This window comes from Sceloporus occidentalis, unplaced genomic scaffold (genome assembly GCF_023333645.1).
Source record: "Sceloporus occidentalis isolate IW3139 unplaced genomic scaffold, rSceOcc1.0.p SCAF_2, whole genome shotgun sequence".
NCBI classification, from domain to species: domain Eukaryota; kingdom Metazoa; phylum Chordata; class Lepidosauria; order Squamata; family Phrynosomatidae; genus Sceloporus; species Sceloporus occidentalis.
In genome coordinates this window covers 147429346-147446784 of record NW_028316982.1, presented here as the reverse complement: position 1 = coordinate 147446784, position 17439 = coordinate 147429346, and the positions used below count along the sequence as shown (strand labels likewise).

General features: G+C 38.8%; 1 protein-coding gene across 4 annotated transcripts in view; it reads right to left on the bottom strand.

Moving 5' to 3' along the window:
• LOC149319134 (UDP-glucose:glycoprotein glucosyltransferase 2-like) overlaps positions 1–17439 on the bottom strand; it is a 104038-nt gene that overhangs the window by 11710 nt on the left and 74889 nt on the right. Inside the window, exons 27-33 of one of the 4 annotated variants that reach the window (XM_089511160.1) lie at positions 16994–17183; positions 14316–14474; positions 11761–11846; positions 1745–1829; positions 1522–1604; positions 558–650; positions 208–292 (exon numbers count right to left, since the gene is read on the bottom strand). In XM_089511160.1, the coding sequence (XP_089367286.1) occupies positions 208–292; positions 558–650; positions 1522–1604; positions 1745–1829; positions 11761–11846; positions 14316–14474; positions 16994–17183 (781 nt within the window). Of the gene's footprint in view, positions 1–207; positions 293–557; positions 651–1521; positions 1605–1744; positions 1830–11760; positions 11847–14315; positions 14475–16993; positions 17184–17439 lie in introns of those variants that run through there. The other 3 variants (XM_089511162.1, XM_089511161.1, XM_089511163.1) reach the window with 3 other exon arrangements.

Genomic DNA, 17439 nt, shown 5'->3' with positions numbered 1-17439 from the left:
TAACTAAGCAGCTGATCTAGGAATCTGACATATATACGTAAAACTGACATTTAAAGCTGAGAAAGGCAATAAGGTTTCAGTATGTATCTTTTAACTCAAAATGTCAGTAATGAAATGTAAACAGACATTGACAGCTGTGCATTAAGGAGTTACTGCTGTTGTTAAGGCCTTACAAAGGTTTTAATCTAAGAGAGGAGATAAACTTACTTTAAAGGTAGGAGACAGATAATTTTTGAGAAACCAAAATTTAACTGGTGTCTTGGTGTGGTGCAGAACTGAGAGCATCATAATTCTGGGGGTAAGAATCCATTGATAAAGTACATTAGCATATGCACAACACAACATTGCCACAACGATGCCAGAAGGTAAATTTATATTTTAAATCTTTACTGCTAGTAATAAAAATCCACTAACAAGCCAGTTTAACTACACATGCATTGCATCTCCTGCTCAAACAAGCTAGTTCCTCATGTTGGCTGCTACTCTCCACTTTTGTGATTAAAATGCAAATGAATTACAAATTATATCCTCAAATGCAACAAAAATTCTTCAGCTACCTTAAAAAACGTTCATATAAATGGCCAGATGCAACAGAAAAGATGTTTAATATATCCATTTTCTTCACTGCTGTTTGAGTTCCTCCTGTAGAACTTCAAAAAGACAATTATTCAGCTTGCATTTAAAATCTGGTTGAAAAATGTCAGATCAATTAAATATTCTTATACCAGATCAATGGAATTTCTTGTTCAAAACAGATAAAGGGGAAAGGGAAGACAGGCACCACTCCAAAGACAATAGGAATACTGTTTCTATTGCCCAAGATACAGTCTTTTCCCAACTGGAGGTTGTTTTTTCAGCACCAGTGTACATATTTACTGTACCATTACAACCACCTTACTTGCCCATATTATCATCTGAAAAAAAACAACCATGAAACAGATTAGGCTGAGAGACAAAGGTCATTCCCTGAGATTCATCGCTAACTGGGGATTTAGTATCTGGGTTTCCCATTGAAACCCATTCCAGTTTAACCATCAAACTTAAAGTTGGGGCCCTTTCCACTACACTATGATTCCACTTTAACTGCCATGGCTGCATCCCATGGAATCTTTGGGTTTGCAGTTTGGTGAGGCACTAGAGCTCTCTGGCTCTCCTTCAACTGCCAGCTGGAGGAATTCATAGGATGCATCCATGGTAAGTAGAATCTGAGTGCTGTAATAGTGCACCTTGAAAGGGCTCCAGATCTAGCTTTTAATCAATACGCTCTGGCTGTTCCCTGTTCACTGTAATTTCCCCAAATGTTTTGGGAGTTAGTTGCTCCAAGAATTACCTTAGGCTGAGGAGCAAGACAAGAAATGTTCCAAACACAGTATCAATGAAGTTCCCACATAGAATAAAAGCTATTTGCCTTCTTCACGAATCAGAGCTCAGCTTCTCAATATTTAATCAGTCACAAATCTTTGAAAAATAAAGAAAAGCCAAGTGTGCTTTTTTGGTCCAAGTGTGGACAAGCCATTTTACCTTGCCACAGAATTCTCCTCCTCTTCTCCTCTTAGCTCATCACTCAGGAGCTCTTCATCAATTTTATCAGGTTTCTTCTGTACCTATCAAGTAAAGCAAGGGATGTTGCCGTCAGATATAAAGCACCCAGCAAGCCTCATTAACTAACCATGCTGAGCTTTAACCTTGCTAAGAAGGAAAGAAAAATATAATCATTCCCATAAGGATTTATTAGCATACTTACTTGGACTTTGATGATTTTGCTTCTAAAATTGTTTAATACCACGATAACCTCCTCTGGAACTTCAGAAGATTCAGTCCCTTCATGCCTTGGAGGGAGAGAAAAATATTATTTATCTGCAGACAAAAAAAAATCTACTACTTTTTGAGTTACAATGCAGAGAAATAGAACAGTTTGCTCAGAGGAAAATGAAAAAAACCAAACCTCTCTGCTTCTCAATATGCATTGTACTAGCTTACGAAGTTAGGAAGTTTTCCACATTCGTATGCTTCCAGTGAAGGCTGCTAGCAGAAGAATATATTAGGGGGATTAATTTTTGTAAAAAATTGTACATATCAATTTAGCACACAAGTTGGCCCAACAAATCTTATGACAATATGGTGCTATTATACACAACAGATGCATGCCAGAGCTGAAGGACTCCTGCAACAAAACCCCACACTTGAGATTGATACCAGTATCTACAAGCCACAGGCTCAGCATCTTAGAAGTTAATTCTAAATTCAAAGACCATAGTTGGATCTTTATTTAAAGAATAATCCTAATCACACTGAACAGCAACAAGTGATTGTTGGAAAACTCTGTTGCCAAGCTTGTTGGCCAAGTCCCCCAAGTATCTCTTCATGCAAAATACTTGATTCTGGTGTTTGAAAACAAACAACAAATGACTTACAGATTCAGCCTCAGAAAAGCACCCTCTGGGCACTTTTAGAAAATAAGCAACCTACCATCTGGTAATCTTTTGCAAATAACTGATTGTGGGCACTTCTTGGGAAGCTTTTGGAATTATGCTTCCTAAGCTAAACAGGTCTAGAATATTACTAATAGATGCACATCAAAATGAGATGCCAAGACTGGCTTTAGAGCACTGAGTAACAGTATGATACTTCATGCAATAAAAGCAGTTCTGTTGCTCTTGTAATCCATTAATGATTTAATCCAACATTTCTCTGTTTAAGGCAGTAAGGAAAGCTTCAGATATAAACAGGATTTTGTTTCTTTTCTCCCTCTCATATGTAGCTAATATACTTTGATATGGTGAAGATTTGTTCTTCTGCAGCCAAAGGAGATGGCATTATATGCACAGGTTTGACCTATGGGACTTCCCAGCACCTTCTAAGTCTACTCCTCCTAATTGCAGGAGAACAGAAACCTAGCATTTTGGTATAGGAAAATGCCTAACAGTGAAAAGAAATGCCAGATATATTTGGGGGTGGGTGGGTTGTTTACTGTATTCCTGAACCATGCAATAGGTAGCATTCTAGGGTCCCTAGCCAATAAAAGCCCTCACAATCTCTACAGCCCTATTCCAGAAAGAACATCTGTTTACCTATATACTCATGTATAAGTTGCTTTCACGAATAAGGCAAGAGGACGCTTCAGGGCAAACTGATGGATTTTGCTATGACTCATGAAGATGCTGAGGGTAAAACTTAAGGGCATGTTAACAAAAAAGTATTTTCCACTCCTTTAAAAAATGTATAGGGGGAACATACTTAAGAAGAGTGAAAGAGAAGGAGAGGATCTGTCTATTGAAGGGGGTCACAAGAGCGGGGTTGTAAATGGTATTGCTGATGTCAAAATGTCTACATCTATACAAATACAAATAGGGAAAGGAATATAAATGAGGAAAAAGAATGAGAATACAGCCTGAAAAAAAAGTCGGGGTGGGGTGGGGGAGAGAAGAACAAGGAAAGCAACCTGCCTCTACTACAGACCGAGTGCAAAGGCAAAAGCCCACATCATTACTCCTCTCTTGCCCCAACTGGAGAACAAAAGTCATAGACAAGAAACCCCTCTTGGCGTGGAAGAAGCACTCCCACCCTATTACTCCTCCTTTGCTCAAACTGGAAAAAGAATGGCAACCCTCCCCCAACAATTTTTCTGGCCAAAGAGAGACTGTGGTGGCCATTTTAATAGGGGCATACTATATAAGCTTCTGTGCAAAAGAATTCCAAAAAGCAAACCTTAATTTTTCCATTTTATGTAAAAGACACAGTTTTACTACTCCATTGTATACTGTATAATGGGACTTGAATCCATGGGGGTGGGGGTGGAACCAAACATCAGTGGATACCAGGGGACCCATTGTGTAAGCCTCTCTGTAGACACTGCCAAGCCTCACAAGTCTTATATAGTATGCCCCAATTGAAAATGTCCGCAATAGTCAGGGTGACCAGATGTCATAACTGCAAAAAAGGTCAAGGTTCCAAAAATGTAGGACATTCAATTAATATGTAGGATGTTACAAAATAAAAGATGGAATCCCTAATATAAATATACATTCATTTCATATGTTTAATTTACAGATATATTACATATACAGTCAGCCCTTCTTATACACGGATTCAAGCATCCATGGTTTGAAAATATTCAAAAAAGTATAAATTTCAAATATCAAACCTTGATTTTCCATTTTTTATAAGGCACACATCATTTTGCTATGGCATTATATTTAATGGGACTTGAGCATACACAGATTTTGTTATACATGGGGATCTTGGAACCAAACCCCAGTGTATAACAAGGGTCCATAGTCGACTGTATTTTTCTGATGAACCTATCTTCCTCAAAATGCCTTGTTAGCATTATCCAAAGTTGAGACCTTCTCTCTTCCCCAATGATTTCTCCGGACCTCTCTCAGTCACCAAACACCACTTCTCTCCTGTTCCTTTCTTTCTGCACCCAATGTTAAAACCTTCGCCTTTTCCCTTTCTGGACCTCGCCTAGCCACCTAACATCACTTCCCTCTACTTCCCTCCATTCTAAATCCAGTGTTAAAACCTCCTTTTCCCCATCATCCTTCTCCCTCTCTGGACCTCTCCCAGCCATCTAACACCCCTTCCCTGATGCTGGAGGAGTAGGTTTAAACATAAGATGCAAAATAAAAGGGACTGGTGTTACATGGTTGGGAGAGGTCCAGAGAGGGAAAAGGAGGATGGAGGGAGTAGGCTTTAACATCGGATTCAGAAAGGAAGGCTGTTTGGTGGACAGGAGAGATACAGGCAGAGTGTAGACACATTTCTCTAAGGGGAACAGCAAATACGGTGTTACTCAAAGGGCTCCTTTCCTCCCCACACCCAAAGAACCAAACACACTCTGAGCTGTGGGGACAAATCTTGTCTGCTGCTGCTTCTAGGAACAAATATTTTTAGAAGGATCCATCCTATCCCACTATTTGTAGTTAAGACAGGCTACCAGGTATGCACATTGGTTGGAAGAGGAACAGCAAGTGGTGTTAATTAATGGGTTTCTTAGTCATCTACAGAAATGAGGGCATTTTGGAGTTCCTCCTATATCCCTGGACAAAAGGTTGAAATGTAGGACATGTCCAGGAAAAGGCAGATATGCCACCCTGGCTGTAGGCTCTCTAAAGAAAAACCTATCCTTATTAAAAAATGACTGCCCCAGTAGTATCTAGTTGGGTTCCCCATTGCAGCTGAACACTATTCAGGCTAAAAATGTAGGTGGACAAAGAGGGAGAGCTGCCTTTCTTTCTCCAGTTTGGGCAAAAGAGGGGTGATGGGGTGGAAGTGCTGCTTGCACATCATGCCATACTAAGAGGGGCTTTTCACATCTGCCTCTTGTCTCTGCTCTTGTCATATCCCTGTTTGAGCACTGACTCATGTATAAATCATTTTTGGGTTGATTTTTTTTTGTCAAAAATGTCTCAACATATAAGAATATATGGCACCTCAGCTAACAGCCAAGCTAACAGTTGAATCATAAAGTACATAGGAGCAAGGCAAACAAGTTAGGGGGAACAGTCTCACACAGATGAGGAAACTTTGGCCATCTAACTGTTTTAGATTTCAGCTCCTGTAAACCCCAGACAGCATGACCAGTGGCATGGGATTATGACAACTGTAATCCAAAGTATCTGGAAGGCTAATCTACTTCATATAATATCTCCATATGCTTGATTTACAATGGCAATCAAGGAGAACTGCAAGGCAATAGAAAGGACTAAGCGGTCCTCCCAGTTAACCCCTGCAGCTGCAGTGACCCAAAAGACTAAAAGGAAATTATACCTCAGGTTGGCTGGAGCTTGATTTGTAATTTCTAAATAGCTTTTGTTTGGCTGTGGGCTTCTGGGAGTTCTAGACAAAAAAGTAATTTTTCCAAACTTCGAAGTTTAGACTGCAATGTTAAACTACTAAATGCTACAGTAACTTCATTGGAGGCAAATGCCTATGATTAAACTGAATTGCTAGTTTCAACCACAGTAGACCTATTTAATCAATGGAACTTATGTAAGTGTTGACTTGCAAAGTTCCCATTAGTTAAATGGATGTATTTTAGTTCAGACTAATGATTGTATTTAGGTCCATGCCAGCAGTTGCATCTGAATCCCCATGTGCACAAACTACTGTGGCAAAAATAAAACCCAGTAACTTGAGGTATCTTCACTGAACAGCTGGAGTCCAGAAAGAACAAAACTGCTACAGCTATTCTTTTGTGCAGAAACCAGTCCTTTTGTGCAGAAAGCGGTCCCATCTATCCCATTCAAGATCACTGTTTATAACTATTTTATCACTTAGAACACTGCAAATGCTAACAGGTTGTAAGGTGTTTTTTTTTTTGGTGCAACTCCCAGAATCGCCCAGCCAACATGAACTATTATTACTCATCAAAATGCAGAACTTGGAAAAGTGACTTTCCCAAGTTCTGTGTGTGGGTGAGTAATCCTGGGTCACTGAAGAGTATGACAAATTACCTTCCCATCCCAAACACCAAAGGGTTCATTTATTTTTAAACATATTCTAAACATTTCTTGCTCACTTATTTTTAAACATTCTTTTAAAAGCTAGTAGCTGAAGTGAAAAATGAAATAGACTGCCACCCACCTCCTGAGATTAGTGCAGTATCAACATCTATTTTGGGGAAACTAACCAGGTTTAAAAATTAAGAACACTGTCTTAGCTTAGAGTGAGAAGTCAAACAAAACAAAAACACCATGCTTCATTTAATTTGCCTAATTGAATCTAATCTGCAATCCCACATCCAAATACTTGGGATTAAGTTTCACTGAATTCAGTGGGACTTACTTCTGTGTAGACGTGACCAGATCCTTTCTTCTTGACAGCCTGAGACATAATTACAATCCAATCCTTACTTTAGGGAGAGTAACTATCCAGTTTGTATACACACAAGTGAAATCACTCTTCATGATATTCAGTTAAATAACAAAAATGTCATGCAGAACTGCATACATTCTTTTCTATTTGTTTTATATTTTAATCCATCATGCTGACCTTCTCAAGCATGTTAAGAATAAGCTTTTGTATTTTTAGTTATCATCAAATAGAAAGCAGCCATTCACAAGAAGAAACACTAGAATATCTTAGTCAAGTAAACATTTTAAAGAGTGTCAACACAGCACATTTCAAAGTGTGCTAAAAAGTATTCTCTGTTTCAATTTCCTTTAAAAATATTTTATCAGTCCCAGGTCTTGCCAATAATACTCTACAGAACTCAAATTCCAGCCCCTCATTCAAGAATTTTGGTAGACATTTAGACTAATGAAATGCATTGCTGTTCAGCCTGCCCTTGAAGATGCTTCAGAAACTGAAGTTAGCTCAATGGACAGGACCAAACCAAGGTGGCTGGAGACGGCGGCAGTTCCAAAAAGAAAAACAGCCCCCACTTCTTTTGATATGTGTGGCTAATCTTATAATAATGACACAGAAATTAAACAAATGAATAAATGAAATATAGAGCAATAATAGGCAAAGGCACCCAAATCTTCATGTGTGACCCCACACAGAGCCCTGAAACCTTTGTGATTCCATGCAGCTTGACTCTATTATTAAAACAGCCTACGAGATACTGATAATAACAGAAACATTGGGAGATTCAGAAAGGGACTGGGGAAGGAGAGGAAGCAAGCAACATCATTTCTCCCTTAGGACTAGGGCCCCTAGCCAGTGAGAAGTGTGTGGAGCAATTGCTGTCCTTGAACAATTAATAATCTGGCCCTACCAACAAGGTTTTAAGTGGGATGGCTCCCTGAGAACATTTTAGTCAGTTTTAAAGACTCTATGATAATACCCTTAAAATCCTGTCTGATCTTGGAAGCTAAGCAGGGCCAGCTTTACTTAGTACTTGGATGAGAGACTGCCAATGAATATCAGATACTGTAGGCTGTATTTCAGGAGAGGGAACTGGCAAAACCACCTCTGAACACTCCTTGCTGAAGAAAACATTATGAAATCCATGGGGTTGCCACAAGTCAACAAGCAACTTGACGGCACACATACATGCTATGCCCAAGTTAGGGTTTTGGCTTTGATCTTTAAGTCTTTCATGGTCTAAAATTTGATAACATAAGAACCAACTTGTTCTGTATAAACTGGTACAACAGTAAAGGACCTCTGATCAAAGACTTTCTCAGAGTGCTACCACCTGCAGAAATTAAGCAGGTGAAAGACATGACAAGCTCTTAGAGCACTGATAGTGTCCCAGTTAAGGAATTACTTCCCTGGAGAAGGTTTTTTTTCCTCCCTTGGTGACTCTATTTTTGCCTTTTAGGCACCACCAGCCTAAGGTACTTCCATCAAATACTTTAAATAAACTGATCATGTTTTTTTTTAAGATCTGTAAGAAGAAAACCTATATTAAACATTGTGAGTCATCCCTTCTGCTATAAGAATTGGTTTTGGTGAATTTGGAAGCTACTTTTGTTTTAACTAGGCATGCTTTTTCATGGCATTTCCATTACCTTCTTGTATATTACTGTAATGGTTTACCATGATGTGCCAGGTATATATGAACATGAGTATTTTGAGGGTCTGTAATTACACCAGTAGGTTAATCCCTCCACCAAAGCAGATCTAAACTATTCCACATTCCTGATGGGTTCATAGTTGCTGTGGCCAATTCCTCACTTGATGGCCAGCCTTCTGGCAACAAAATTCTCTGTACTAGACTAATCCTTGGATAGCAGACATACTGTCTACTGCCAGGAGCATGCTGAAAACCTTAACAGACTGGCAGAATCTGCCAGAGCTTGCACTCTATTGGCATTGCCTTTGAGAAGCCAGGATCATGTGTGTGCCATGCTGAGGTAATAGAGTACAATTTTTTGGATGTATCCAAGGTGTGCAAATACCTTAAATTAAAAAAGTAGTGGTAAGGTTCAGATTGACAGCTGCAGCTGGAGAGGCAGCAAGCAGTCTTATACTCTTAGCAGGGTACAATGCAGCGAGGCATCCAGCAGCAAAAATACCAGTCCTCATAAGAGTACAAAGAAATAAAAAAAATATTTTTCAACTGTACATAATAAGCAAATAGTTTAATTAACTATGGGGGCATTTTTGGCATGCTTGGAACAGCTGTGACTTTTAAAAAGAAGAACCCCAAATGTCTACCCAACCCCTAGCAATGTCACTCTACCCTTCTGAATGGAAGTAAAACAGTATTTTTAAATCTAGCAAGGAAGTAGGTTGGGTAACTAATTAGAAGCAGTTGGCTCGAGCTCTTGTGGCTCACCAGCATCAGTGGACACTGCCTGCTACTGCAGGCAATGGGGCAACCGACAGGCAAACTGAAAGGGCAAAGGAATAGCTTAGAAGATTCCCACAGTAACAGAAGTAAATGCAGCAGACCTTAGTAGGATGCAGACAGAACTCTGGTGCAGGAGAAGAGTTCTATGAAGGAACAAGACAAGATCCTGACGTGTAAAGATATATCACCAAACACTAAAGTTAAGATTGTCCATGCCATCATATTTCCCATTTCTATGGTTTCCCCGAAAATAAGACTTACCCATAAAATAAGCCGTAGCAGGATTTCTAAGCATTTGCACAATATATGCCATACCTCAAAACTAAGACATAGTGATAGGCCTGGTGTGGAACAGAAGGGGGCGGAAAGGGAGCGGAAAGATTGGGGCCAATGGTTCTAAAGGAAATGGAGTTGCAAGAAATTTTGGGTTTGGAGAGTTATGACAATGTTCCAGAAGAAGAAAACTTAACTATATTTGAATAAATGTAGATTGTTGTACCATACTTAATAAAAATAAGATATCCCCTGAAATAAGCCATACTGTGTCTTCTTGAGGAATAATAAATATAAGACAGTGTCTTCTTTTCAAGGAAACATGGTATGTTTAAAGTTGAACAGTGTAGAAAGCTGATAGGAAGAGAATCAGTTCATCTGATATATGGTGCTTGAGGAGAGTTCTGAGGAAACCATGAACTGCTAAAAAGACAAATAAAGGGTCCTAGAGCAGATCAAGTCTGAACTCTCCCTAGAAATTAAGATAACTAAACTGAGACTGTTGAACTTTTGGACCTATCATGAGAAGGTATAATTCCCCAGAAAAGACAATCATGCTTGATAAGGTAGAAGGCATAAGGCACCAGGAAAAGAAAAAGAACATATTGCAGATGGACAGACTCAATCAAGAAATCACTGCCCTGAGTTTGGAAAGCCTGAGTGGGACTGTGGATGACAAGGTGTCCTTGGAGGTCTCTCATTCATGAGATCCCCATACACTGAGGTCAACGATGACAGTTAAAAACAACTAGACAGAACTTCGGGAATGTATGATTTCTGCAATCAGTTATATTGTATAGGCTCTGATAATAGTTCTTTAATGGTATCTCCACAAACAGCAACCTATATGGTGCAGGGAGTAGACGATCTGTTGCTGGTCTGCAGGGATCTGAGTTTAAACCCTATTGTTGTTAATTGCCCTAAAGATGACCTTGACTCATGGCTACCCCATGGATGAGACCTCTCCAAGACCCCTGTCCTCCAGTCCCATGGTTGCTCTGATTGAATCCATCCACCTGGCATGTGGTCTCCCACTCTTTCTACTGCCATCTACCTTTCCTAGCATTATTACCTTTTCTAATAATTCATACCTTCTCATGATGTGGCCAAAGTATGACAGCCTCAATTTAGTCATCTGGCTTCTAGGGAGAGTCCGGTCTTGATCTGTTTTATAGAATGCATTTGTTTATCTTCTTGGCCATCCAAGGTATCCTCAGCACTCTTCTCCAACACCACATCTCAAATGACTTTATTCGCTTTCTGTCAGCTTCCTTTATTGTCCAGCACTCACATCTTAACACAATGATGGGGGGAGGGAGTTATGATGGGGAATGCAATGGCTAATGTTCAGAGCCCTACAGTGCCTGATAATATCAACAGAGACAACAGAATCAGGCTGCAAATGAATCAGAATAATCAGATGAAAAACCTATCACCTGTGAGACCAAATTTAGATCTGCTGTCATCTACAGTGACACAGCAGAAGAAATTCTGGTTTACCGGTGCAGCTGCTTCAAAATGATTATTGCTGCCATGAGTAGTGACACCATGAGTGTCTAAATAGCAGAGGACATTTATTTTTTAAAAAACAATCATTTCAAGAAGGAAGTTTGTAACATGAATTATGTTCTTTAAAACTACATATGGAAATACGGCCTAGTTGGTTACGTTTCATTCCAAAGAAGTCAACATGGTTTAGTCTTCTAGTACGTAAATGACGTCATAGCTCTATATATTTTGTACACAAAGATAATCCGTACTAAAGCATAAACTATGGGAAGTAAGCAAAATTATGTGATTTGCTTAACTTAATTCTTTATGTTTCTCAAACTGTTTCTCTCTCTCTCTCTCTCTCATGTACACTTTTTTATAAAACCAAATGTATTTTGCATATTCATACCAGTTTTAGAATGAGACTGAAGAAGGGTGTAACACTTTTAGCCTTGCATGCAGATTAAGCCTTTGTATGGCACAATGGTGAAACTTCTAATTCAGTCAAAGTAAGAAGAAGGGCAGCCAAAACCTCTTATTTCAACTAGGACACTTTGGTGAAAATCAGTGCTGCAGAGGTTGAAGATGTAGGACCAAACAGGGTTAGCCAAAATGCCATACCGCTGGAAAGTGTAGAATGTGCCACACATGGATCTGACTGCTTATTTTCAACATAAGTAATATTTTACTGTACTGAAGTTGCAAATATGTTACAATACTAACGCTAGAAGAAAAATGTTTTGACTTACTTAAATATTTGGTAGATGTCTTCAGATCTTCCTCCACGTAGTCTCAAAGTCCAAGCACCTGGGTTTGCTTTTAATTGAAAATATCCCTACAAATCAAACCAAAAACAAAAGCCCAATTGGTTTTAAAAGCAGGGAAAATACTACTTACATAGATCTCACAGAGGGTGAAAGGCATGTATTTACATCAGTGATCAGTGAAATCAACTCCCTTGGTGCTTTGATCTCAAAGCATAATAAAAACTAGCATTTCACAACCAACATGAAATCACTACCCTTTCATTATAAAGGCAGGTGTATTATTCATAATCGAGTACACGTTCAGTTGTTGGCATTTAAATCAAAATGGAACATTTGAATCATTTTGCATCCCTATATTCAAGGGAGACAAGGCAAATGCTCCCATGCTCTATAAAGGGATTAACTGGTCGCTCGTCTTTCTACTGATCTCCAGCTAAGTTTGAATACCCATTTTACAGATCTAGAGTGGAAATAAACTTAACAGTAACACTGTCTGCAAAATTATTTTTAAAAACTATTTTTTAACCCTGAAACTAAGGTTAGAATCATTCAAGCTATTGCATTCCCTATTACCATGTAGGGATGTGAGAGCTGGACAGTGAAGAAAGCAGATAGGAAGAAAATAAACTCATATGAGATGAGAAGCTGGAGAAGATTGCTGCAAATACCACTGACAGCTAAAAATACAAATAAATGGATCCTTGAACATATCAAGCCAGAACTTTCCTTGGAAGCCAAGATGAATAAATTGAGGCTGTCATATTTTGCCACATCATGAGAAGGCAGGACTCATTAGAAAAGACAGTGATGATGGGGAAGGTGGAGGGAAGTAGAAAAAGAGGAAGACCACATGGCAAATGGATAGTTTCATTCAGGGAGACCAGGGCCTAAGCCTACAGGATCTGAGCAGGGAGGTAGAGGATAGAGGGGCTTGGAGACATCTCATTCACAGGTTTGCCATGAGTTGGGATCGACTTATTTCTGAGGTTATAATAATGTTAAAACAGAGAGAGAGAGAGAGAGAGAGAGAGAGAGCAAGCACCGAAGAGAAACAAAGAAGAGCTTCCTATTCAAACTCCCAACTAGAGGAGGCCCACTGAATCAATGGAATTTACCCATATGTTGACTGAACAGTTAATTCAAGGGTCTGTTCCAATTGGGAATAACCAACACTATTGAAGTCAATGGCAAAAATACACATAATGCTAAGACAGGCTTTAGTTACATGAGGACAAGCCTGTACAAGGCCTTAGGCTCATATACTCCCCTGCCTCGCTCCTATTCCAACATGCCCAAAAGAGGATACTGTAAATTACAATTTCCACTTTTTGAGTAACTGCTCAAACTTGTCAACATATATTCAAATAATAAGTTTTAAGCAATGTAGCTACCTGTAGTTAATCACTTTTTTGAAAATGTAAAGTAATGAAACCACATTCCAGAAATAGTGTAACAAACCAGAATAAAGCCACTGTATTTGGTGAAATGATTTTTCAGATTACTTTAAAAAGGAACTTTAACAGGAATTTAAAAAAATGTTTTATGCTATTCCTTCATTGATCAATTTAAAAAATAAAATTTTAATGATGAAAAAATAGTAAGTAACAAAACAAGCTATTTTCTAAACAAATAAGGGTCCAAACTGTAGAAAATATAAAAGTTAATTAATGTTAATAAAAGTGGGGAACAGCCCTGTTTGTCCAATGTCACTCTCCTTATCATTTCATATATACTTGGTTGTTCACAATATATATTTTATTACATGGCAGAATGGCAATAACCCACCAGGAAAGCCTTCATTATGCTGAAAATTACCATATATACTTGACTATAAATTGACCTCTTGCATAAATTGAGGGCAGGTTTTGGGGCCAAAATTATGGATTTTGCCATGACCCGTGCATAAGTTCAGGGTAAAACCTGGAGGCTCCTTCAGTGTGTGTATGTGTGCATACAGCAAGAGAGACTCTAACTGAGGCTATTTGTTTCAATTTTGGTTTCAGCGCAGAGCGGAGAGGGTCTCTATTTATTTAAAAGCAATTAATCACTCAGGATTCTTTCTGCTTGGCACAAGAGAAAAATAAACTATCCTGAGTCTCTGTTTCTCTAACAGCAATTAATCACTCTGGACTCTTTCTGCTTGGCTCAAGAGAAAAAGAAACTATCTTACACTACATGGAGAAATCTGAAAGAGCTGCTATCACATTATCATACTGACCCATAAATAAGTTGGCCTGGGATTTTGGGGCCAATTTTTGGACATAAATTTTTAGACATAAGTATATACGGTACTGAAAGAATATTATCAGGCAATTCACAACCATAGGGCATTTTTAATGATTCCCAGACTTTAAACTGACAGCTTCAGCTTCAGAAGCCATGTAATTATCATTAGCAGTCCCTTCTTGACAAGTAAAAGTAGAAGCTTCAAAAAATAAGTAGCAAGCTGCACCCAGATGATATGATTCTAGGAAAATAATAATGTGCCTTTGTCCAAATTAATTACATATTCTCCTTGTTTTACTGCCAGGACCTACCAGATTGGCCATCACAATAGTATCAACCTGAAAAGGATTATTCCTTGTTCCTAGGGTAAACTGCAGTCCACGAGGCGGCTGTCTAGTGGTCACATCAAAACAGTGTCCTTCAAGCAACAAATATTCCAATTCGTACTCAGCTGAAACAACACCATCCACCTGTGAAAACCGGTATTTGATTATTTTAGCATTCCATTTATTAGCAAAAATGCATACAGGGATGGTAAAATGTTTTGGTTTTAGTCATGGACAGAGTCTAGTTTCATTGATGTCAATAAACAATACGATTGCAGTTCCTCACTATTTAAGCATTGCCCCAAGTTTAGAAAAGTTACTTTTTGGACTACAATCCCCATAATCTTCTAGTAAGCACCATCACTCATAGGGTTCTGGGCATTTGGGTCCAAAAAGCAATTTTCAAGCTCTACTGCTGACTCCCCAGCTGGAGCTGGAAGGGTAGACCTTACAATCACTTAACTATTAAAGATATTTGTATACCCTAAACAACCTCTGGCTATCAATGAAATCATTGAAATCCTAACCAGAATTTGTTAAATTGCTTTTTTTAGACTACAGCTCCAGGCATGCTGGTTGAGGAATTAAGGGAGTTACAGTCCAAAGAAAGCAAATTGGTCTCAGGAATGGTAAAAGTTTGCTTCACCACATGTTCTCTGGGACCTAATCCACACTGCAGAAATAATCCAGATTCACATCATTTTGACTGTTCTGGCTCAATGCTAGAGAATTCTGGGAATTATAGTTTTATGAGACATTTAGAGACTTATTGCATTAGTAAACAAACCCGGCAGGCAAATGAAAAGAAGTGTTTTTTCCCCTCCCTCAGAATGACTCTCATTCTCTTCAGATGATAAAAGTGTGGGAGAGCATTATAATAGCATCGTTTTTGCCAAACTGATTACAGTGCACTCTCCCCTTATGTGGGGATCCGTTCTGGATCCCTCCGCCTAAGGGGAAATCAGCATATGCTGAAGCCTCATAGGAAGTAATGGGGCTCACGCCTGTGGTGCACGGTGGCACACACGTGCCACGGGCACACGCCCCATTAGTTCTTCCAGGGTGTGCGACAGGCTCTTCCAGAGTGGCTTTCAGCGTATGCTGAAAGCTGTGTTTGGTGCACTCGCATAAAACGCAGGCACTCTGTATTTCAGTTTTGCAAATGGGACTCTTTCACGACCCTCTTCCATGATTTTACAAATAGAAGAGAGCATCCTGCAGAGGGAGTTTTTGCATTTGCCTGCATTGTTTAATAATGCGACAAGGCTCTTAGCCTTCTCTGTGAGAGTGCTCTGGTGCTACAATAAACTACAGTTCCCAGGATTCCCTAACACTGAGCCAGGGCAGTTAAAACACTGTCAAACTGGATTATTTCTGCAGTGTGGACTGGATTGGATTGATGAAAAGGAAAAAAAATTAAACACACCACGGTTGTCCTGAATTGATTTGTCCTTCTATGTAACTATGGATTTTTAAGCCTGTAGTTCCATGTTTGCTCTAGCCCACCCAAATCTGTTCTGGCAAGGAAGCTGTACTTCATCTGATATAGTCAAAACTGCTGAGGTGGGCCAGGGTTCATGTAGGCCAACTATGGTAGTTCTTATTCCTTCCTGCAACCTAGACCTAGTGTCTCTGCAATCTACATAGCTCTGCATCAGACTACAAAAACCTCCCCCAACACCTGGTTTTAGTTACTGGTCTTTATTTATTTATTTTGTATGTTTACCATATAGACAAAAAAAAAAGAAAAAGAAAAAGAATGACCTTAGGCTTGGAACACGGGACTAAAACTGTTGCATCAATGCCCACCAGAAAAAGGTAAATTACTGTGTTTCCTGCTTTAAAGACATAACTTCAAAGTGTCAAATATTCTTTAAAGCTGAAAATGCTGCTGATGACACTTTTAGATTTGCAGTTGTTCCAAAAGAATTTATGGTTTGTTTGGTCTTTTTACAGGCCAACCAGAGTTAGGGTTTTTTCTTAGTTAATTCCCTAACAAGTGGCATACTGCTGAAGAGGTTATCGAATAATATACTTCATTGGAACACTCTAAATTAATTGGACACTTTCTTCTGAAAATCATTCATTATTCATCAATTACAAATAGGGTTGCCAAATTTTCAAAATAGCAACAAGGGACAATCAAAATTGCAGATATGCAAGACTGACAATTGGGAAGAACCTGTAGCTATTAATACGTTTATGGTCTATTTAAATACCAAATGAAAGCATTGCCTCCAGTTAACTTAGCCATGTATTTCTCTGTAAAATTAACATATTGTCCACATTTGTAAATTGCATGATGAACACATTTCTGTCTTTCTGAAAGGCCCATGCCTAAAGTAAAGTTTTTTAAAAATTTCTAAGTCAGTTTTCCAAACCTCCAATAGGGAACATCCCTATAATAAGGGATAACTGAGAACCCTAATTATGACCCCAGGAATAGTAGGGTCATAGTCAGCAGAGTTATGGAAATGTGCCTGGGGAAAAAAAAGGTACAGCCCTTATACAGTCTTATACATCCTTTTTCTTGGGGCATTCCTGGAACAAAAGGTAAATATTTTAAAGAACGATTTTATACAAAAGGGGAAAAAAACCCATTACAAGCTTGTTAATTTGGATTTGTGCACATCCAACAAGTACATTTAGAAATGAGTACATACATCTTTCAAACGAATGTTATCAAGGTCATAGGAACTGTTCACTGCTTCAACCAACCAGCTTTCTGGAGTTATCATGTTTAGTGTCAGGAGAGGGGAGTCTGGCATTTCAAAGAAATTTGCCCCAGGTGGAAGAGGAAAGAAATTATTGGTCCCAGCAGTGAGTTCTGGCTCCAGAACAAAACGATAGAAACTAGGACAAAAAAAGCAATTGTTAAACTAAAATAGGAAAGGCAAGTTAAGAAGTAACTGAAACATCTGCATAACAACTTTAAAAAAACCTATGAATGCTCTGATCCTATTTTCAACATTCATTATTGCTGAGAATATAATGGTGCTATTTTTGAAGCAGTCAATCCATAAAGCTACAAGATATTTGATGAAATCTTTGGTGACCTTTCCTTATTTTTAATTTCCAAAGGCTTTATAGTTCTTCTAACTCGACTTTC